Raw genomic sequence first — 24,881 nt, 5'->3', positions numbered from 1 at the left:
GTCAGTTGTCGACAATGCTCGAAATGTGCTGTGTTTTCCCGACATGAAATCTAAACAGCGCGATCGCGCTACTTGGGATTCTTCGATAGTTTTTTTCAAAACCGTCTGGTACTCAAACGGTTAAGTTTTGGAGAATCAATTTTCCTAGAAAATTATTTTGTTATATTATTATTTTTTACCTATCCGCCAGAGTGGATGAGCAGACAAGGATCCCGATTAACGGCTCGATGGTCTTGGGTTCAAATTTCGAGTGCGGTAGACTTTTCAATAAACCCGATAGCCATAGATGCTAGTGCTTCAAAACTTTAATCTTAGAATTTATTTCTCTAGCTAAATTAATAATAATATTCTCTTCATCTATTCTCGCGAATAAAATAAAGAGCATAGATGTATTTCAAAATTTGTTAAACACAATCGCTGAAAAGATTAAAAAGGTAGAACACTAATACTTTTCCCAAAGTGAGGTCGTACGATTATTGCAAAGTATTCTGCGTATCTTGCTTTGATTGCTCAACACGAAACACGTCAGGAAAATAAAAATAATTAATCGTAAGCACAAAACGTAATACTCCTAATCTGTAATATAATACATTGACGAATCTATGTGATTTTTATATACTACTGTACTGTTCTTCGAAAACAATGGAAAAGTCTAAATTTCGTGTGTGGACTCACTTAAGCAATTGTTACATGTAAGCTAATAGTCAGAGGGCTATGAAATTTTGATTAACTTCATTTGAGAATTGGTATTATCTAAATGTTATATGGATTCTTTAGTAGTCATCCAATATTTGTATGTCATCTTACAGAATTTGTGGCAAGGGTTTAACGTGGGTTCCTGCCTGAAAGGCTTAACCCCACGGTGGCCCAAGCCACTTTTAAGCGTACTACGCCCCCTGGTGAGTTAGACAATCCCCACAGAGTGGGGGCTAAACAGCACCAGAGTCCAGAACAGTTTATTGTGTATTGAACAATAAACCCCACTCTGGTGAATGGCTATGTCATCTTACAATTAGATGATTTGTTAAGTTTGCACTTTCCAAAGAAAGTTAGATGACCCAGGCCAGGGTTTTTAATAATCTATGAGGAGGTGACCGCTTTATAAAAGTTCAAGTACTACTCGCGTTATAGCAAACAGCCCGTTGTCAATTTTACATCTTTTTAAATAATTAGTATCCGTATGCTTCCGCTTATATGCTTATGTTAAGATGATCGTGACTTCTCAATAATAATAGGTGCTTGCATGCATTTTGATCAGCAAGATTTATTGCTGAAAATTATGAAATAATGTGAAGTATCAATGTACACAACGGTTAAATTCGGTGATTTCGACCTTTCTCTACATAAAATAACAATTAGCCGCTTAGTATTATCGAGGTATTCAATGTGTCCAGACGCCAGTCGTGAAACAATGAAAATTGCATTTTTGCTCCCGAAGCCCAACAAATACTTTTAGAAGCTTATGACGATGCTGCTCCATCCTACCTCAACTTTCAACGGTTTAAAAGTGGTAATATTGATATCAATAGCAAAGAAAGGCCCAGGAGACCAAAAAAGTTGGATAAAAATGAATTCCAAGACTTATTGGACGAAACCCAACTCAAACTCTCAAAGAATTTTCAAACAGTTTAGGAATTGACTAAACAACTGTTTCTAAACGTTTACATGCGATGGATCGGATCTAAGAGGAAGAAAAATAGCTACCATACGAACTACGAACTGGAAATGTCATTTCGAACCGTTTCAACATCTGGGCATCATTGCTTGTTAGGCAAAAAAAGGAGCGTTTACTGTGGCGTATTGTGGCCGACGATGAAAGGTGGATCAGCTACGACAATCTCAACCACAAAAAGTCATGGGTTAGTCCGGGGGAGACATCCACATCGATGCCGAAGCAGAATATTCACGGCCATAAAGTTTTTTTGTGCATATGGTGGGATCAACAATATTAAGAACTGCTAAAACCGAATGAAACTGTTAGTGCAAATGTCTACCGAGATCATTTGATTACATAAAACGATGTATTGTTGAAAAAAACACCAGCAATTGCTGACACGCGGGTTCGAAATGCTGACGAAATGCGAAAAAGGCGCGATGATTGAATCGTTACCGATATCGGCAAACCAATATCGTTCTTTCGACACGATATCGCCATGTTAACAGAAAGATGTGAAAATGTTTTAGAAAATTATAGAAAATATTTTAATTAATGCATATTGTACCAGTGCCTTTTTAAAGTGAAAAAACAATCAAAATGCATGCAAGCACTTAATATGTAAATTGATTAAGTAATTTACCTTTACTTCGTTTTTGTAGAATTGTCGCCGCAAATAGCAGAAACGAGTAAGTCTGCTTTTCACTCCGACCTGTTGTGAGACTCAAATACAAATGTTAACCTATAATGGATGAGAGAGTAAATGTGGACTTGATATTAATTTATATTATCTTTCCTACAAAAATTCGCTCAGAAAAAACACAGTGCCATGCGTTCTCATACAGAAAGAGCGTGATAAACTAGAAAGAGCGTGATAGACTAGAAAGAGCGTCAAGACTATTTTCTGTGATATATTTGGAACAAAAGTAAGATCGATATGGACTGTAGGCTATTCAATATTTTGATATTTTATTGAAATAAAATTTCATAACTTCTTGAGGATCTTGTGGGCGTTATTTAATTCAGTAACCGTTTTTTGGTATATTTTGTTTTTTTTCTGTTTTCGAAATTGGTGATTTCCACGTATATTAGTTTGGGGAAAAAGAAATCCATTATTTTTTCGGTAGATGGCTGCACTGATAGATTTCTCGTAAAGTATCGATCAAACAATTTCCGATACTGTACATTTCGCAGTAAAAAAAATTCTTTTGCTGTTTTTTGTTTGGTGCATTCAGTTGTGTGTTACAGCGTGTTAAAAATGGAAGTGAACAAAGAGAAAATTCGGTACATTTTACAGTTTTTCTTTGACAAAGGCGAAAATGCAAGCCAGGCGGCTAAAATTGTGAATGGTGTTTATGGTTCCGATACTGTAACAACCAATTATGTGCAATTTTGGTTTCGTAGATTCCGTTTAGGAATTTTTGATGTTAAAGATGCACCTCGCACAGGTAGGCCGGTCGTCGAAAATTTCGATAAAATCGGAGAAATGATCGAAGTTCCCCGGCATGTTAGCAGTCGTAACATCGCCGAGGAGCTAAAAATCGACCATAAAACAGTTTTAAACCATTTACACAAAGCTGGATTCAAAAAGAAGTTCGATGTTTGGGTGCCACACCAATTAACAGGAAAAAACATGATGGGCCGAATTTCCATCTGCGAAGCCTTGGCCAAACGGAATGAGATAGACCCATTTCTTAAACGGATGGTGACTGGAGATGAGAAATGGATCGCATACGATAACCCTGTGCGAAAACGATCGTGGTCAAAGAGCGGTGAAGCACTTCAAACGGTGGTCAAACCAGGACTAACGACCAGGAAGGTTTTGCTATGCATTTGGTGGGACTGGAAGGGGATTATTTATTATGAGTTGCTTATATATGGCCAAACGCTAAATTCGACTACTAGAGTTTTTTGCAAATAGAGACCAGGACTTCAATGAGAGAGGCATTTTGAAGTTACCTTTAAAATGACAACAAATCGTACAACAAAACGGTGCATATTTGACCCAAATTGGACAATCCGAAGCATGTTAAATAAAGTCCTGAAGTTGATATAAAAATAATGGATTTCTTTTTCCCCCAACCTAATAGTTGGTAATTACTATTGAATGTTATGAATTTATCGTATTGAATAAACAATTATTGATAAATAATCAATGACATATAAAAATAACAACAATAATAACAACAGTGCTGAAGAACTAGATCGATCAAGTATCGTATTCCTTTATAACAATGCTGCACCGCACACATGTTCAGTGGCTTATAAGAATTTCGAAAGCTTGTCAGAGAAGTTTCTACAAAAATTCTTAATAGTGTAAAACCGACTTTAGAACAGGGTATAAAAATCTCGTTGTTAAAGTTTTTCGTCCAGAAGTTTTGCAGTGATTGCATAACGGTTTTACCAGAAAACTAGTAAAATACAATCAATCTTTAATCATAAAAAAAAAATTTTTGAATTTTGCTAAAAAACGCCACGACATTTCCCTTCCTTGGCACAATATTATTGTAATTTTAGTAAAAGAGCAAAATACTATATATACTTAATTTCGATCTACGAAAAATTTTATTTTAAACGAAACTTGTAATTCATGTTTACATTCATATGCAAACGGAAGGGCGAGAGTGTTGTCACTCATTAAAAATAAATGTAAAAATGCTTATCATAATATTTTCTCTTAATTAATTATAAATGCTCGTCACACTCTACTTTATACAATTCGAATCAAAAAATGTAAAGAAATAAAATACGCATTTAATAATAATTCTAGGAAAGCACCCACCAGTGCGACGAATGAAACAACTTTTCTGACGACCATAAAACTGACACTTTATAAAGAAATCTTTGTACGGCGTACGTTTTTAAACGAGCATGCACTGTCGGTGTAGCACTTGTAATATAAAAATCATGCATACAACAAGACAAAATATTGTGGTTTGAAGAATATTTGCTTAATAGCTTAATATTTAAAAACTAACATAACGACTGTTAATAAATTAGCTTTACAGAAAGCCGATAAATGCAAAAATCATTTAATTTATATAAACTTATTTACACCAACATTCATTGAATTGAATTTGCAAGTTTCATGTGTTGTATGTTTTTCAAATCCGTGGTACGTAAAGCATTTCTAACAAGTTGAGAGTTCGAGAGAGAAATAGTACCAACGATAGGTTAAATCTAAAGAGATGTTATTGCAATGAGTTGTATAAAAACTGTATATGTAAAAGAGAAAAATTCGATAACATATATTATTATAAAAAAGAAAAGTTCGAAGATAAACTATACATGGTTATTTTTAAATATTAATTTTATATCATATCTAACGTATTATAATATTTGTAATTTATTTTTATTTTCAGTTATCTTTAATCCAACTAACACCGACCGACACAAACGGACGTAGTATGCGTTTAGAATTGAAAAAATATTGTCCATCAATGCAATTAGAATTCTGGTCATGTATGAATCGTACTTTAGACGGTAAGTATTAAAGAAAAGGCTATGAATAATCGCTGCTAGGCAGACATACATTCAAGTTCATGCCGCCCTTGTTAACTTCGCCGTGACTTCGGCAATCATGATTCAATTGGTAAAACACAATTTACCACGTTTTATTTTAGAGAAATCTTTCCATCGTCTTAATAGACGAGCACTTTTCAATATTTCTACCAAATTACACGCACAATAACTTCGTTAAAATTTATATTTTTTTATATATTTTGTTGAATTCTGAGTTTATCGGCTCGTATCCTACCACAAGAGTTGCGCACAATGAGAGGTTAAAACACTACATCTACTCTTATTCAAATGACGAATTTTACCATCAAACAAGCTTAAAATATTATAGTTAAGAAACAATCAAAATTTAAAATTCCATCGACATTAATTTGCTAATTAATTAATTAAAAACAAAAGAATGCGTGAGCATAACGACACATAAAGTCATTTTGTATTCCCTCTGCTCTTAACAAAAAAGCGGATAATTTAAACCTATAGAAACTATCTGTGCAATTAAATTGCGAATTTCATCATAAACCGACCGCAAGGATTGCAAGAAGAGAAAAATGCTTCAAATATTACAAGCAGCCCTTAAAACGTAGCAAAAGCACAGTTTCATCCTAAATTAAAAGTTTATTTTCGTGAAGATTGAAGTCAGATCCTGCAGAAAGCCTGACAAAACGAGCAACTAGCACTCGACATTAAATTAAAAATAAAAGCAATAAATCCCGTGGTCGGTGGCTGCGTACTCGCTGATGATAAAATACTAAAACTAAAATACGAGCGGTGACTTCACAGAGTAATTAAGTGCATAAAACAAAAGGTTGACAAATGCAATGAAAGCATGTATATTGTTTTTTAAAATATATATATATACTATTATTATTATAATAAAAGCCGATAGATAGCCTTAGATGCTACTGCTTTTAAGAGTTTAGTCTTAGAATTTATTTCTCTGGCGAAATTAATAATAATAATAATATAATTTTAGACTAATGAAATAAATCCTTAGACTAAAAACAAGACATTGAGCACTAGTAGGCTATCGGCTCTGATTTATATAAATGTACATTAGATATCGATCCTAGTAGTTTCGGTAAAGTAATATATTGAATTGATATTCTGTTCTGAAGCTCATTTTACAATGTTCAAAGGGTTAATCGTTCCAAATGCAATACTTCTAGCCAAGGAAAAGTTAACGCAGTCGCAAAGAATGTGCTTTATAGTGAGAGTTTGTCCACAACAGCAGATTGGAGAGGAAGACTTCTTCAAGATCCCTTAGTGAGTTGCAATTGTATGACCAAGGCGAAATGTTTGGATCTTGGTTTTCTCAACATTTGTTGGATATAAAGGTGGAGTTAATTGAGGGTTAATGGAAGAGTAATGTTGATGATGGTATTGCAGATTTCCTTCTGTAATTTTCTGTTTAACCTTTTTTCCAATGTATCTTTGACGATCCAACTTTTCCATAACATCATCCATAATTAAAGGAGAAGAAGCAGCATACATAGCCGCTCGATCAGGCCGCTCATATCCCAATAAACCAGTATGACTTGGAACCCATAACAAGTTAATTTTTCCGCCGGGTGTTGTAATTATATTTCTTAATTTGTTGACGGTGCTCTATCTCGACGTCGAAGGATTCCGAATAACTTGTAATACAGATAAACTGTCGGTATGAGCAAGGTTCGCAGCGTGAAGGATAGCTCTGACTTCGGTTGTGAAAGTTAAAGTACTTTTGTTAAATATGTGATTGAGAAGAACCTCTCCTGAAGCATCTATCACGGCACAAGCAGGAGGCAGACCAGAAGATTTTGAACCATTTGTGTATAAAAGGTTCCAACCGGTACTCTCCAGTACTTCGGTTTTTTCAGCTATTAGATTCCTGAAGACGTAATTTGGAGTATTTTCTTTCTTGTGCATAGATAGCGAAATGTCAAAAGAGCAGTCTTCCAAAATTCATGGAAGTTTTACACCAAAATAGTGAAAAATTTTTAAGGGAATGTCGAATTCCTTTGCGACGTACAAACAATAGCCAATTGCAGATGGTGACTTCCGAATTTTCTTCGCAAAAATAATCTTTCTCACGTCATCACCGCGAATAGATTTGTTTGAATTAAGAAGCTAGGGGACTATTTTGGCTTTTAACTCATAAAGTCTATTTTCTAAAGTTGGGAGACCAGTTTCAATTATCATATTATTTATGGGCGTCGTCCGAAAAGCATAAACTTGCCCTGAGGGCTTGGTGATAGACCGGCTTGAGGATGTTGATATCAGATTTGCAGCTACTGCCATAAATTATCAAAGCATAGTTAATGTTGCTTAAAACAAGCATTTTGGTAAGATAAGCAATAGTGCCCAAGCACTGTATGTACTACATGAAATTCACCCTTGTTAAAATAGAATTTTTTAACCGAAGACAGTGTGCTTTCCAACGATATTTGTTGGAAAAAGTGAGTCCGAGCATATGGAGCGTCTGCACGTTTAGTACTGGCAAATCGTTAATATGCATCAGTAGATTTCCTGCATCGCAAATCTGCTTTCGACAAATGTGAATCTTTTTAGATTTTTTCATGGAAATTTTAGCCCCTGACGAGTTTGCCCATGCGGAAATCTCTCGTCCAATAGATTCGAGGATGTTGATTACCTTCGTGCTATCTTTTCTTTTGTAAAAATATATGCATCGTCTGCGTAGAGGCAATGGTCCACTCTTGGTACACGGCAAAACATTTTGCTAATTTCGTTGAAAGCCATCTGGAAAAGCGTGACAGAAAGAGGAGATCCTTGCGGAATGCCATTCATTAGAGGAAAAGAATCAGAGAGATGATTATTGATTCTAGCTTTAAACCGCCGATGCGAGAGAATTGTTACCTGATTTCGTTCGGAAAATGCTGTGCTTGTAAAATAATCAATATGTAAAAGAGCGTCGAGGCACCCTCTATTCTGCTTGAAACCAACTGGTTTCTTTGTTATCAGATTCTTGGACTCAAGAAACCAAGATAATACCTTTCCAATACCTTTGAGAGGTAAGATAAAACAGACATTTTTTGACTTTGAAGTTGGAACAACTGGTGCCAGTTTGCACATGTAGGGTATATGGTCAGTCAAGAATACCGTGTTATATAGGTCCAGTAATTTCTTTTTACTTGAATTAGACAGCGCACTGATCATTTGGTAGGAGATGCGGTCTAGACCAGGTGTCCTCCCCTTCGATTTGGAGAGACAACTTTCAAGTTCTAAGGTAGATATGTAATTTTCGAGGGAGGTAGCACACTTGTCAATACAATTTAAAAGAGAAATTGGAGTCTTTTTATTTTCGATGAAAGCACTGAAAAAATTGCTGTCGGGGGTATTCGCACCACACTTTTCCAAAGTAATTAGAAATCTCATCTGCGTCAGTTAAAGTTCCATTGAGAATGCAGATAGCAGAGATTTCGTTCATATTTGAAGTTCCATTAAGTCTGTTGATTTTGTTCCAGGCAACTTTCATTGATGTATTTCTGTGAATTCCTCTCGAAAAAAGTTCGAAACTAAGTGGCTTTGATTTTCGTAGTTCCTTCCTGAGCATTGGCCTTTTTGTAGAATAACAAATGATCATGATCAGGACATCTCTTAAAGCGTTGCCATAGATCTATTTTATTTTTCCTCAAAAACCAACGAGCATGTTGTTCCACCAAGGAACCATAGCTCGTTTAAAAGAGCTGTTGGATTGAGGAATAGAAAAATAAGCAGCCATGCGAATCGCTTTAGACATAATAGCAGCATCATGGTTGCAGTTCCCGTTAAATGGCTTCGAATTCAGAAATGACTCGGCCTGTTTGGAATAACTGATCCAATCCGCTTTATCTACGAGGAATTTGGCCTGTTTTGCTGGAGTAACAGAGGACTTTGAAAGGTTAAGATCGATTATGATTGGATAGTGATCACTATTATGTAGATCATCAGAAATAGACCAGGAAAACAAAGGAAGAAGTGACAGAGAGCAACATGTTAAATCAATATGTCAAAAAGTATGATGAGTTGAAAAGTGCGTTGGTTTTCCATCATTTAAAATGCAGAGATTGCTTTGAATGAAGGCCTTTTCTAAAACACGACTGTCGTTTACTGTTGAGCCCCAAATGGTATTCTAGCTATTAAATTCGCCGCATATAACTAATGGACGGGAAAGAACGGAGAATAAGTTGTTGAGTTCTTGTTGAGAAAACGATTGTGAAGGTGGGATATAAAGCGAAATCACTGTAAATTTTATTTTTAAGGTTATTTGTATCGGTACGTCTTATATGTTTGAGCTGAAATTTATGCGTTTGTGAGGTATACTTGATTTTATAAAGACACCAACTCCTTGTTTAGAATATAAATTTTGATCAGCATTGTTGAAATATCCAGTAAATGATTTGGGTGGAATAGGATTAAAAGAGCTTCTACAATGGGCTTCTTGAAGCGATATAAAGGTTGGACTGAAATCACTTACGAGTGTACGGAGTTCATCGAAATTATTAAGAAGTCCCTTAATGTTCCATTGTAGAATTTTAAAAACACTATTCAATTGTAGTGACATGGAAACGGAATGGTAGGTGGGTTAGTTGACATATCAACGTTTCCGTCGAAACGGTCGCAATAGGAAGTGCAACGAGTCGGCGCACGTGAATTATTTGAAGGTTGGTTAAGGGATGATAGATTGGATTCATTACAGCTTGTAATTTGTTGAGTAAAGTTGAGAGCTGTTGATTCTGGGCAATGTAGTTTGTCAGACCTTAGGATAGGTATTGTTGTTTTAATTTTTTCAATATTTGCTGTTGTTTTGGTTTTTTTAATATTATCTTTGGCGGGTGATGGAACTGGTTTTGCAATGTAATTTTTGATTGATGGTAGAACAGGTTTTTCATTGGAAGGAGTTGGAGTTAAGGCTTATTAGGCTCGATATGCGAGGCGACAGCGGCGTAGGTATTACATTTGTTAATTCATTGGGTTCCAGATGGATTCCTGGTATTTGCATCGCGCTTCGCCCATGCTACAGTAATTTTCTGTTTACATATCTAGAATTTCACGCATTTGTATAAAACGTGGGCATTGTTCGTCTAACGCCGAGTGCTGATCATTGCAATTTAAGTAAAAATTACGGGTACAGCATTCAGCATGTGGAGAGAGACCACAGTTAGCATAATATGGAGCACTGGTGCACCTATTTGCGGTGTGACCGTTGGCAGTTTTTGCACCTCATGGGATTTGGAGTGAAGAGTTTTACTTTATATTTATACCAAGCCACATCAACAGTTTGCGGTAACCGGTACCGATCAAAGGTCATAATAATCCTACCTGTAGGAGAGCTGGTTTTTTTCGTCGCCATTTAATTTAGTGAATTTATGGACTTCAGTCACTCCTTGATTGCCCGTTTCGCGAACTATTTCATCTTCCGGCACATGCTTTAAGCATGGGGCATAAATTGCGCCTCTAACCGAGTTCAGGTTGGGATGAAGTTTGGCAAAAATAGCACATAAATTAGCTAATGATTTCGACTTTAGGAGGTTTCCAGTTGCGCGCCGGTTCTCAGCGCGGACAAGTAAATTCCCATTACGTAGAATCGAGATAGGGTCTATATATGTTGTAATGCTATCTAGGGCTTTTTTTACAGCAAAAGGACTGATTTGTGAAATTGTTATGCTAGTATCAGTTGAAGAAACGACAGCATATGTTTTGTCAATAGGAGTGATTTTACTGGTTGGTAACACCGGAAAGTCCAGATTTTTAATATTTTTTCTTTGGGTGGATATGTCCACTAATAGGTGAAATCTGTTTGAGTTTTTATCTGGCGGCCCCGGGCCTTATGGTTTTCTATTATTTAGTAATTTTGGAGATAACCACCCACTTGAAAAGGTTTGGGAACTACTAAGGATAATGTCAATTGTTTTAAATTTTTTATTTTTGTTTTCTTTTTTGTTTTTTTTTTTTATTTATTTTTATTATATTTAGAGCAAACAGAAGAACATACGGTAACACGCGATAATCGGTTTTTGCAAAAACCCTGAAAAGGCACGAGCTAAAAAATCGCAGACGAAAAAGAAAACACGCACTACTCAGAACACAAATTGACTTGAATCGATGAGTTTTTTAAAACGAATATAAATTCAAAGAGTATCGCAGAATGAATAAATACATACGTAGCTTTTACCGAACCACATATGAAATTAATGAGATGGAATGGCCAAAAAACAATCGTCAGCAATATCGCAATTTTTATGTGACTGGTGGGTTTAATCCATATGGAAAGTGAAAAAAGTAATACAGTTAAATTGAATGTTCACATTTAGGTTTTTTCTCGTAGAAAAGTTAATTATTATAAATTTTTTTACCGGTTTTCCATAAAAATGAATGTTAACAACTCGGTTATAACATATTATTTGTGATTAATTCATCAGCAATATAAATGATGTCGTATTCATAAGATGTATGTGAAGATTCGTCATTTCTCAATTTATTGTCAGGGTTTTATAGTAATCATGTTTAATAAGAGACATGTCACAGTTTTACCTTTAGGATATAACAAATGTTGATCTACATTTTTCAAATTTTGTGGGCTACCTGCTAGAGACTTTCTTATATTAGTTTGGGGAAAAAGAAATCCATTATTTTTTCGGTAGATGGCTGCACTGATAGATTTCTCGTAAAGTATCGATCAAACAATTTCATATTTATGCTCGTTGGAAAGGTGACATTTCGCAGTAAAAAAAATTCTTTAGCTGTTTTTTGTTTGGTTCATTCAGTTGTGAGTCACGGCGTGTTAAAAATGGAAGTGAACAAAGAGAAAATTCGGTGCATTGTACAGTTTTTCTTTGACAAAGGCGAAAATGCAAGCCAGGCGGCTAAAATTGTGAATGGTGTTTATGGTTCCGATACTGTAACAGCCAATTATGTGCAATTTTGGTTTCGTAGATTCCGTTCAGGAATTTTTGATGTTAAAGATGCATCTCGCACAGGTAGGCCGGTCGTCGAAAATGTCGATAAAATCGTAGAAATGATCGAAGTTCACTGGCATGTTAGCAGTCGTAACATCGCCGAGGAGCTAAAAATCGACCATAAAACAGTTTTAAACCATTTACACAAAGCTGGATTCAAAAAGAAGCTCGATGTTTGGGTGCCACACCAATTAACAGAAAAAAACATGATGGATCGAATTTCCATCTGCGAAGCCTTGGCCAAACGGAATGAGATAGACCCATTTCTTAAACGGATGGTGACTGGAGATGAGAAATGGATCACATACGATAACCCTGTGCGAAAACGATCGTGGTCAAAGAGAGGTGAAGCACCTCAAACGGCCAGGAAGGTTTTGCTATGTATTTGGTGGGACTGGAAGGGGATTATTTATTACGAGTTGCTTATATATGGCCAAACGCTAAATTCTGATCTCTACTGTCAACAACTGGACCGTTTGAAGATAGCGATTGACCAGAAACGGCCAGAATTGGCCAACAGGAGAGGTGTCGTGTTCCACCAGGATAACGCTAGACCACACACATCTACAGTGACTCGCCAGAAACTTCTTGACTTGTATGAAGAATGGTTTGTTCAGCCTAGAAAGTAAAAATGAAGAAGCCTATCTCATTAACTGCTGAAGATACTGACATGATTCCTGATGCTAACCTAAGAAAGAAGTAAGAAACTTTGCGGAGGGCCACGGCCCACCACTAAGTACCCTACATTTAAATGAGAAAGCTTTACTGCCTTTTAAACGTAATAATAAATGATCTAACTACTACAAAAACAGTAATTCATGTTAAGTCTTATATTATTGGAATGAAACCAATAAAAATAGAAAAAAGAGCTTTTCGATGTATCTCGATGTATTTCGATGTATCATTGGTTCCGTCGCAAAAAGAAAAGTTGTTCACTTTCCCTTTATATAATGCGTAACGAAGCGTAGTAACTTTTAATTGATTTGATTATTATTCACCCGTCAACTCTAACTGCAGTTTACAATAAGCAACCTAAGCAAACTTTTATTTATTCTCTCTCAATAATAAAATCTAAAAACTGCTTAGAAGCAAATTTGAATGTTATTATTTAACTATACATCACTTCAATCCCAATAATATCGAGTTTTTAAAGTTTTCAAATTCGCCTAAGTGATCGACTAGGTAAAGGAACTCGACTAAGAACTTATGGGTTCAAATCTCAAGTGCGGTTCACTTTGCAATAAAGACGGTAGACTAACGTGTTTGTACTTTAAGACTTTAGGCTTTCAATTTATTTCTCTGGCCAAATTAATTATAATAATAATAAACTGTTAAAAAATTGCAAAACGTCCATATATTATATAAAATGCAATTAAGTAATGAAAAGTTTTGATAATCAATTTTAAAAGACTTTGATTGAATAACATCCGCACGGTTAAGCGCTTTTCTAAAATCTTCAAAGTTATTCGATGTAGGCGTAGGGGTGAATTGAAATCGTCGAATAACATCAAAATAATATGCAAAACTAAGAATATTATAAGGATTTTTTTAGCAACAGCTTAACCGGCGATTGTCTTAAATAATATTTAATTTAAAAATTGTATTAGTCTCTTGAAGGGTGGCTTAATCAAAACACTTGTACGGCAGCTCATAAATAAGCAAACGCCGCCTGGTTTGTGCAACGGCATAAAGTTGTTTGAATTGATCAATTGTTCAATTGAGATTTGATTTATTCGATAGACCAACATGCAGAAGCCGCTTACAAGTTGAAAAGATAGCATTCATATGCGAAAGCATAAACGAAATGAATGACAGAAAATAATTGCTTGTCATCAATTAGATTGACAATTTAAATGAGTTCCATTTTTTTTTTATTCGCAGTTTGGATTGTATGAAACTCGCGGCTCTGTCATGTATGACACACATACCCATCTCTTTCGTCTTGCTTCGCCTTTCGTTTATTAATATGTAACTTTTCTATGCTTTTTCTATTTGCTCTTTGTCGTATATGTATGTGGATATCAATATCATAAAAAGCTGTGGCTCGTGGATCTCAGTGGTCGGGTCGTCGCTGTTGCGGCTTGGGTCTTTCGCCACGTTGCAGTAATGCCTGTGCAACGTCCTCAACTACGGGTGAATTAATTAATGCATGTCGTCAGAGTGATGAACAGCATATGTTTGCCTGTTTCGAGCGTCAAGAGTCTGGTGATCGTTGTTGCGGCAATGCTCGCACATCAGAATGCTTACAGGTAAGTATGTATTACGAATGTATGCAATAAACAATGAATATATGCGCCAGCGTATATGAACGCCATTTCACACATATGGGTAAGCATGTACACATGAGTACGACGTGGGCGTTTACTGTGTATATTATTAATTCAATTACCATTTTAATAAGTGGGTGTGGCTTCCATATAAAGAATATTTTTTCGTAATTGACAAAATAAACAAAAAGAAAATAGACAAAGTTCCCATCTTAAGGTTGAGATAAGAGCATTGTCACATAACAAGTGTAGAAGTCGAAATTGCAACGTTTCTATTACACATAAATAAGTCAGAAAATTTTTTTCCCGTATATTTCCCACAGAACGACTTCAGCTACATTTTCGCTTCTTGCACTATTAAAGAATAAGATAAAGGCGTCCTTGTATAAAAAGGTACTTTTAAAACATGAATTCGATATAACACGATTTCAAAAGATCAACATGCACATATTCCGCTCGATGTTTTTTCGATTGTGTAGAAAATGAAAAAGAAATTAGAGAAAATGTTGCCGCTGCGTTTTTATAAGAAGCGAAATATGTATTTCGCAAAAGAGATATAAATATCGTGAAAATGGAAAAGTTCTTATATAAATTTAACTAATCTGCAAGAAGAAATAATTTTAATAAAAAAATTAAAAGATTTTTTCGTTGAAAAAGATTCTTCAATAGTACGTAGCCGTGAATTCAAAAGAGGATTGGAAAGTCCTTTAGCTTCTTATCGAGAAATTTCAATAGAATTGCAAGATTGAAACAGGCCGGTAATTGCAACTGCATCAGACAATTTTTGTAATGATGGAGAAATAAGTAATAAAGAGGAGTTTTAACAAACTTTGACAATACAAAAAGAAAATAAAATTCATTTTGTGATTGTTATTATTATTTTTTGAATATCTTTTTCTATACATTTTTAATTTTTATACCCATCACCCCAAAAGAAAGCATCGTAGATCTCATAAAGTTCTTGATCAGCATCAAATTCTAGATCGATTTAAGCATGTCCGTCTCTCCGTCTGTGTAATGTCGGTTGTAAACAATCTCCTGGCCGCAAAAATGAAGCTATCGACTTCAAATTTGCCAGAAACAGTGGAACTTCCTGCACGTAGGCTTTTGTTGAAAATGGGAAAAATCGGTCAACGGTCACGCCCACAGCAACGCGTAAACTGAGAAAAGCTCCGTTTTTCAAAAGGAATGAAAAATTGTTTTTTTTTTTGCTTATTGCTCATAAACTATAACAAATAAATATACAAAAATTTGAACACGTATTCAATTGGTTATGCTGTAGCATCTGTGTACAAAAATGGAAAAAAATTTAACGCGCCTACCCAATATTATAGTGTATCAAAACTTAATTATTTTTTCAATGACTTTATAACACGCGGAAACAAGCTTCAGAAACCCCATAAAGTATACAAATTCTTGGACAGTTATAAACCTTGAAGGCACATGTCCACCCGTTAGTCTGTCCATCTGTCTGTTTGCGTAACTTTGCAATATTTGTGGCATACATTCTCCCGTTAGCGAAAATGAAAATATCGACGAAAAATTTGAAAAAGAATTTGGTATTGATATAAACTTTTCAAGGGATAGGCCTACAACGCCCACATGCCTCTACGACAAAAAGTTTTATTTTGAAAACCTTACAAAATATTCTTAAAAAAGTAATAAATGCGTGCATGTATTTTGATCAGCGACATTTACTACACAAAGGTTAAATTCTATGATTTAAAATAAAAATTTTCCATTCAGTATTAATGAGTTTTCAATATACACAGACGCTAACTATGGAACGATCAAAATTGCATTTTCGACATTCATTACTTTTGTTGTTTGATTTGAAGAAATCTGCTGTCGAAGCCTTTTCAGCAATTTTACAGGCTTATGGTGATGCTGCTTTATCCAATCTCAACTATCGGTTTTGGTATCAACGCTTTAAGAGTGGTGATTTTGGTGTCAACGGCAAAGAATGGCCTGGAGGACCAAAAAAGTTGGATGACCATGAATTGCAAAACTTATTGGACAAAAACCCAACCCAAACTCTCAAAGCACTTTCGAATGCCTTAGCAGTTGATAAATCAATGGTTTCTAGACGTTTATATACGATGGGAAAAATCCAAAAAGAAGGCAAAATGACTACCATACGAATTGACTGAAAATGACATTTCGAACCGTTTCAAAATCGCCATTTCATTGCTTGCTGGGCAAAAAGGACAAGAGTTTACTGTGGCGTATTGCAACTGGCAGCGATGAAAAGTGGATCTACTACAACAATCTTAATCTCAAATGTCATGGATTACTCTGGGAGAGCCAACCACATAGAAATTGAATCATGGCCACAAAGCTTTTCTGTGCGTACGGTGCGATCAACAATAGGTAGTGTACAAAGAGGGGAAAAAGTTGTAGAAAACATTGAAAACTATTTTGATTAATATGTATTGTATCAATTTTTTTCAATAAATACTTTTTTAAAGTGAAAAACTGATCAAAATACATGCAGTCATCTAATATTAAACGATCTAGTCCTTAATGATCAAATCCATTTTCCGAATCGTCCATCATTGAATTAAAACAACGCCAACATAACATAATGGATTTCGTCCAAATATGCCAAGAATTGCGACCTTTAAGCTGAGCACAAATTCACGAGAACAGGCGTACAGACGTACATACAAGTTTAAATGGTTGCAAAAAATATTTCTAAAGCGATCAGTGCAGCAAGAGTCAAAGTCTAAGTCAAAATGGACATAAATAGACGTAATGAGACAACAAATATACGCTCGGTTATTTACGCAGCATTGAAGAAGGAATCCTTAATATTTTTTCATTACTTTAATTTTATGCATTCCAGTATTGGATCTAAATGGTAGCACGCCTATTATAGCCAAAAATAAAAGAAATTAAATTTTACCACATAAGACAATTAATTATACAGAGAGTTTCAGATTATTGTTTATTTTTGCGTTGTTGCGTTGCGTTAAATCTTATCTTTGGAAATACTTAATAAATTGCAGCTTTCTATGTTTCTCAATTTTCGGGACCGTTTTAAAGGTAGTCAAAAGCGGACAGATGAACAATATTATCTCAACTAAAAAACCTACACACCTTATGAGATCGCTAAGGGATATTTTGACAAGTTTAGTACAACTAAAACGATGAACATAAACCAAAATATTGCAACCTATAGTAAATTTCGGCCTGAAATTGCTGCAAACATTTACCAAATTCATTTAAAATTTTAAAACAAAATCGCCCACAGTTACAAAACAATCGTACAATTTTTTTATATTCGCATGTAATTATTCAAGATGTGTTACAAGGGATCGCAAATACCCTTTATTTGCTTTTTTAATTGCAGGCTTGTCGCGAAATATTTGAACCTCTAACTGCAAATAAGCGTAACAATCGTCGCCGCTTACATGAGATGTGCGCCGAAAGAAATAACGACGTTTTGCAGTGCGTCAAAAATATTACCGACATGACACCAATAACTAATTCATACAAATGTAAGTATAGAACCGTCTTCTAGAACCAAAAGGGGGAATCCTTCTTTTTCATTATTTTTTCTTCCTTTGTTTAATTTATCAGATATGCCCTGTTGTGACTTTTCTGATAATGAAAGCTGCCGTCATATATGTCGTCTTATTTTAAACACCACCGAAAGCACTGACATTATTATTGGAGAAATGGAATCGGGTGGTTGTGGTACGATTTTACCACATTTGCCTTTATGGCAATGTTTCTTTACGGCCGAACGGAAAATATTCGTGCCGGCTACTGCCACAAATTCACAAGAAAGTGAAGTTTCACAAATCAATCGTTTGGGAATAGATGGCGCTAAACTACACTGTTGCGAAAAAGCAATGAGTGCAAAGTGTAGGCGCCTATGTTTGCAAACATATACCACCGATTGGACGACATCGATGAACAACTTTGAGAGTGCATGTCTCATGCAACCCAATGAACTAAATTTGCGCCAATGCGTAGATGAGGTTGACGAACCGTGTGAACTAGGTTGCGATGGCTTAAGTTTTTGCACGAATTTCAATAACCGTCCTACAGAACTGTTTCGCAGTTGCACTGCTGACGCGGACTTGGCTGCTAAATCCGATCTTTTAATGTGGCAACAACGCGGTTATGTGAGCTTGCCGGGCGTTAATTTACCGATTAAGAATATGACACGCTGTTCACCACAGAAATGGAAAGCTGTTGCATGCGTCTTGCAAATTAAACCATGCACTCGCCAAGGTCATTACAATCATATATGTCGTGAGAACTGTTTTGAAATTTTAAGCGAATGCATGGATTGGACACGCATGAACACTACACTGAACGCTGACGCAATTTGTGGCAGACTACATCCCGAGGGAGAAGCGGTGCCATGTTTATCGTTACGACCTTACTTAGAAGAAAGCGACGCCCCGAAAGACACGGGCGGCCATCATAAAATTACATCACCTTGCAAAGGCCATCCTTGCAATGCCAGCGAAGCCTGCTTAGCCGCTCGTAACGGATCAATGACATTTCAATGCGTACCAGGCTGCGCTTTAGGTGAAACATCCAATTATTTGGTACCTTTTGGTGCCTACGTACGTATACCTGTACAATTGTCAGCTAATCGTGGCGGTTTTAAGGTTTGTCGCTGTGGTTTGCAAGGTCGCATTGAACACTGTCAGCCTTTACCAAGTGTATCATATGAAAGCTGCATTTTACCCGGTGGTAGAAAAATAAAACATGGTACATCGTTTTATTTAGAATGTAATCTCTGCACTTGTTACGCCGAAGAGATAACTTGTACGAAGAAACAATGCAGATTTCCAGGTAATTTTCTTTGGAAATTTAATATGCAAACAAGCCTCAGACTTGTATTTGTGCTTAAAGGATATACTGATGTTTCGTACACCAGCCTTCCCTGCAACTGTCCTACACATTACGTACCCGTCTGTGGTAGCAATGGCAGAACGTATCCTTCGCTTTGCGTGGCCCGTTGTTTGGGTTTACAGGATAGTGATGTAGAATATGGTGCTTGTTCAATATGGAGTCCTTGTACACCGGGTTCCTATCATTGCCCAGCTGGAAGTGAATGCGTTGAGCATCGACAAATTTGTTTGTCTAATATGCATAAACCCTGTTTGCAGTATATATGCGGTAAACTATGGAATTTGATTGACTGTTAACAGTTTATTTAAGATTAATTTTTTTGTATTTACAGTTAATCAAACCCAAGCCTGCGAAAGTAACGATCAACCTGTTTGCGATACCAAAGCTATAACCTATAATTCCGCTTGTCAACTAGTACGGACCAGAGCCAATTTTGCGCATTGGGGCTCTTGCAATCGTGGCTGCTCTTGGAAAGGTCCCGTTTGCGGTATAAATGGAGTAAATTATCCCCATGAATGTGCGGCATGGGCTGATTATGTTTTAGTCGACTATCGAGGTCGTTGTCGTGAAGTTGGTTTGCTTATGAACGAAATGGGCCGGAGACGTTGCCGTTTGGTTAAGTGCCCAAGTCCACCCTCACCCTACTGTCGCAGTATTGTACCACCAGGAGCCTGCTGCCCCATATGTGCAGGGGCTTTTCGGATTATTTACTCACGCAAACAAATCGATCGGGCGCTTTACGCGTTGCGTGGTCAACACAAAGATCTTTTGACTCTGCGCAGTGTTCTTAGAGAATTAGATGCTCTTATACAAATAACCGAATGCCAATTAACCGGATTTCTTACCATGGAAGTTGGCATATTTGTAGGTATAGTGCCAAGAACGAGTACGCCCACGCGTATGCAAATTGAAGCTTGCACAAGAGAAGCCGAGAAAATATCTGCCATGATTTTGGCGCAATCTCACAGAATAACTACAAATTTAATATTATCCGGACTAACTGAATCGAATATTTTGGAAGGCAATGTAGATAATAAAGCTGTTAAGGGCCTTCATAAAAATTCTAAATTAATTGCACTGATTTTGTTTATAACGTTTATAACAACTACTTATCATCACTCGTTCAAATTATAGTTTTAACAATGGTTTATCTTACTTATTTATTTATTTATTTAATTTTTTGGTTTTTTTCTTTGTTTTTTTCATTCTCCCTTCTCCTACTAAACTTGTATATATTTTTATTAAGAAAATCAAGTGAATTCTTGGTGCCAACATGTAATTATTTATAAGTTCATTTAGTTATTAGTTATTTAGAAAAGAAGTGCCTTTCGAAAATTTAATTATTATTATTATTTTTTTCTTTTTTCGTTGAGAAAACATTTTAAAACACTTTTTGCTGAGGAAATTAAAGAATGTTAACCCTAAATTATGTATTCAACTATCAATATTTAAGGATCTCTTTGTGATATTAGCAAGAAAAAATTAAAATGAAAAGAAAAAAATGAAACGGGATTTGTTAACAAATAATTACATTAAGTCTCATAGTTAGACAAACCAGTTTAATAGACTAGATTTGCATTAAAATATATACATATATTTAATTAATGTTTCAAAATTACCAAAGTTTAATTCTTTATATCCAAATATATAATACAATCAAATACTCGTAATCTGTTAAGTAACTTCCAGTAGATGTTATTTTATAAAATGATTAAAGTAATGAGAAAAGTAATAAATTATGCAATAAATTTTTCATACATATTGAAATAAAACCCACATATTGCAAATACTTTTTTTGTACCAAATCAGGCAGGAGTAAACCCCAAACTGAATATCTTATAATATTCAGTGCAAATAATACGATCTTTGATCTCTTCGGTTTGAATTGCAAATATCAATGCAACCACTTAGCTTTATTACACCCATAAAGGAGGGATGGTGGATTATACTACCAGACATATTCTAGTTGTAGACCATTGCTAGTCATAAACAAGAGTTCATGAGCGAGTTTTCTTGTCATAGCTTTTGTGATTTTGTAAAAAAATGTTGCATTTTTATTCTTATAAAGGTTAGGAAAACTATGGAGCAAATTGAAAAGCATTATATCACATTTGCCACATGTAGATTGACCTGTGCAATCTAATAATTATTACTCTCATACATCTGATACGAAAGGTAAGGCGCGAGCCTGGAAATAAACCCTTGAAAGCTTAAAATTTGTGATTTGCGATCCCTTCGGGAATAGGCATGCGTAGATGCTTTACAAAGTGCTTATGTTCTTTCCATATATTTTATATATTCCCTACAAAGCATTTATTCGTAAAAGCGCTCTATTTTCCTTTTCGACTTTCACTTGTGATTCACTGCAACATTTCATTAATTTGCTTTTATTATCCCAAGTTATGTGTACACCTGCAAATTTATTCAAAACAAAAAAACTTTCTTTCCGAACTATTAAAACCGTTAAAACGTTTTTATACATATGATTTTTACAAGAAAGTCAATTTTATACTTGATACTATTCAGCTTATGACTTAGTTATAGTTTAAGTAATAGTAAAAGCTCTGTATGCAAAAAGACGGAGGGTTTCTGTTCAAATATCTTTTGTAAAAGCTAGTGAAATGTTCCATCTTATATATGAATAATATTAGTTTGGGGAAAAAGAAATCCATTAATTTTATATGAAATTCAGGACTTTATTTAACATGCTTCGGATTGTCCGATTTGGGTCAAATATACACCGTTTTGTTGTATGATTTGTTGCCATTTTAAAGGTAACTTCAAAATGCCTCTCTCATAGAAGTCCTAGTCTCTATTTGCAAAAAACTCTAGTAGTCGATTTTCACAACCCTTCCTAGATTCCAATTCTTTATCATCAAAGAAATTTTGCAATGCAAGAAAAAGATAATAATCGCTTGGTACCAAGTCCGCACTGTATGGCGAATGCATTAAAACTTCCCAACCAAGCTCCCGAAGTTTCTGGCGAGTCACTGTAGATGTGTGTGGCCTAGCGTTGTCCTGGTGGAGCACGACACCTCTCCTGTTGGCCAATTCTGGCCGTTTCTGGTCAATCGCTATCTTCAAACGGTCCAGTTGTTGACAGTAGAGATCAGAATTTAGCGTTTGGCCATATATAAGCAACTCATAATAAATAATCCCTTTCCAGTCCCACCAAATGCATAGCAAAACCTTCTTGGCCGTTTGAGGTGCTTCACCTCTCTTTGACCACGATCGTTTTCGCACAGGGTTATCGTATGTGATCCATTTCTTATCTCCAGTCACCATCCGTTTAAGAAATGGGTCTATCTCATTCCGTTTGGCCAAGGCTTCGCAGATGGAAATTCGATCCATCATGTTTTTTTCTGTTAAGTGGTGTGGCACCCAAACATCGAGCTTCTTTTTAAATCCAGCTTTGTGTAAATGATTTAAAACTGTTTTATGGCCGATTTTTAGCTCCTGGGCGATGTTACGACTGCTAACATGCCGGTGAACTTCGATCATTTCTCCGATTTTAACGACATTTTCGACGGCCGGCCTACCTGTGCGAGGTGCACCTTTAACATCAAAAATTCCTGAACGGAATCTACGGAACCAAAATTGCACATAATTGGTTGTTACAGTATCGGAACCATAAACACCATTCACAATTTTAGCCGCCTGGCTTGCATTTTCGCCTTTGTCAAAGAAAAACTGTAAAATGTACCGAATTTTCTCTTTGTTCACTTCCATTTTTAACACGCTGTAACACACAACTGAATGCACCAAACAAAAAACAGCTAAAGAATTTTTTTTACTGCGAAATGTCACCTTTCCAACGAGCATAAATCTGAAATTGTTTGATCGATACTTTACGAGAAGATCTATCAGTGCAGCCATCTACCGAAAAAATAATGGATTTCTTTTTCCCCAAACTAATATATATTGTTACGAAAATGGCATACTTAATAATTTGAGTTTTCAGGAAAATTAGTCGATTTTCTAAGACATAATTAATATTCTAAAGAAAGGGGAAAACTGAATACCCATTCATTGCACGTTGTCGAAAACTTAGTGGAGAGGCTCGAATCAAGAGAGTTGAATTGGAGCATTCGGACGAACAAGAACAAAACGAGAATTAAAGCGTTGTAAATATAAGTTTCCGTATATAATTTGTAAATAGATTTCTTAATATTGTAAATGAAACCTAGACTATCCTAAAAATCACAATTCAGTGATACAAACTTAATTTCAAGAAGATTTACACAAATAACGTAAAATCAAAAAGACGGTTTACAATATTTTTGCACATAATAATTTTGCTGCGCATAGGTTGCCAACGAAATGTCCAGTCCAGTCTTATAATATATACAGTAAAAGCTCCTTATTAGCGGGGGATACGTTCCATAAAAATGCCGCGAATACAGAAACCGTGAATACGGAATGGTAATTTATATGGGATTATAGGGGATACGTTCCTAGGTGACAAAATAAAAAAAAATTCAAATATATAAAAAAATCAATTCAGTGCTTGCACTGATTCTTCCGCAGTCAGAGCAGGCCACCGTGTTTTCCAGCATGACCTCAATGTGTGCGGCTTCAGTTCTTCCAATGATTCTTTTGTGTTTACGATGTATTTTGCTACGTCAAATTTCTTTCTGCATCCCATAACATTCATATCAGGATTACATTCCATATTATCCAATATGATTTTGAAGGTTCGTCTAATGTAATAGAGCTTAAAGGTCTGGATTATTCCTTGGCCCATAGGTTGAAGCAAAGCCGTCGTGTTGGGAGGTAAAAATGTCACTTTCATGTTTGGATGCATAGTTTCAAGTTCGCGAGGATGACCTGGTGCATTGTCCAAAACTAGAAGTGCTTTAAAGTCTAAATTCTTTTTTTTAAAATAAGTTTCAACTTCAGAAACAAAAAATCCGCGAATAAGGAAATCTATAGCCGGGAATATGGAAATTGGGTCGCATTTTTTTCATCTGCGAATAGTGAAACCGCGAATAAAGGAAGCGCGAATAAGGAGCTTTTAATATATAATGTTTTTATATACATAAGCAGATGCACACCGCTACTTAGTCTTTGCGATTTTAATCAAAAGAGAGAAAATAGAATGTATTAAAAAATAAATTAAAGAAAAAAAATTGGTTTAACAATTTACAACAAAAAGTTTCTAAAAGTTAACATAAACTCTGTACTGAGTGAAATGTTAATACAATTCATAAGTAACATAGAGTGAAAAAACCAACTTTTTGTACCCTACCCTAATTATGCCATAGATTATATTCAGTTTGTGCGGGCCTGTGTAACATATATATTCTTGTGTTCAAGCCACAAGCCGCAATTTTTGAGATATTTATTTTGGTTTTTGGTGCACTAACGTATTTTGGGTCGAAGACGAACTCTATTAAAAATAGCTCGGAACTGCCCACTTGTTGGAACATCTATTTTAAAAAATCATATGTGAAAGAAAATGTAAAAAATTTCTCGAAAAAAATCACTGAGTAATAGTATTTCCGCATTCTTAACTGCTGTGAAAAATTTGAATCAGATTCTGCAATTTTTTGAATATCTTCTGATATAATCATTCCTGCAAAAACTGAAACTTTATGAATGGAAAGAAAACATCTAATTTTCAATATCACA

General features: G+C 35.4%; 1 protein-coding gene across 1 annotated transcript in view; it reads left to right on the top strand.

Annotated features, from left to right (window-relative positions):
* The window catches only part of LOC119637751 (reversion-inducing cysteine-rich protein with Kazal motifs), a 54,635-nt gene extending 33,750 nt beyond the window's left edge, over positions 1–20,885 (top strand). The window contains exons 3-8 of the mRNA XM_038033987.1: positions 5,017–5,137; positions 14,146–14,357; positions 17,728–17,875; positions 17,958–19,190; positions 19,251–19,517; positions 19,582–20,885. Coding sequence (XP_037889915.1) covers positions 5,017–5,137; positions 14,146–14,357; positions 17,728–17,875; positions 17,958–19,190; positions 19,251–19,517; positions 19,582–20,384 — 2,784 coding nt within the window. The 3' untranslated portion in view covers positions 20,385–20,885. The remainder of the gene's footprint in view (positions 1–5,016; positions 5,138–14,145; positions 14,358–17,727; positions 17,876–17,957; positions 19,191–19,250; positions 19,518–19,581) is intronic.
* The last annotated feature ends 3,996 nt before the right edge of the window (positions 20,886–24,881 follow it).

This window comes from Glossina fuscipes, unplaced genomic scaffold (assembly GCF_014805625.2).
Source record: "Glossina fuscipes isolate IAEA_lab_2018 unplaced genomic scaffold, Yale_Gfus_2 61, whole genome shotgun sequence".
Taxonomy (NCBI): domain Eukaryota; kingdom Metazoa; phylum Arthropoda; class Insecta; order Diptera; family Glossinidae; genus Glossina; species Glossina fuscipes.
The sequence above is the reverse complement of the archived record's forward strand: the minus strand, read 5'-3'. Positions and strand labels throughout refer to the sequence as shown.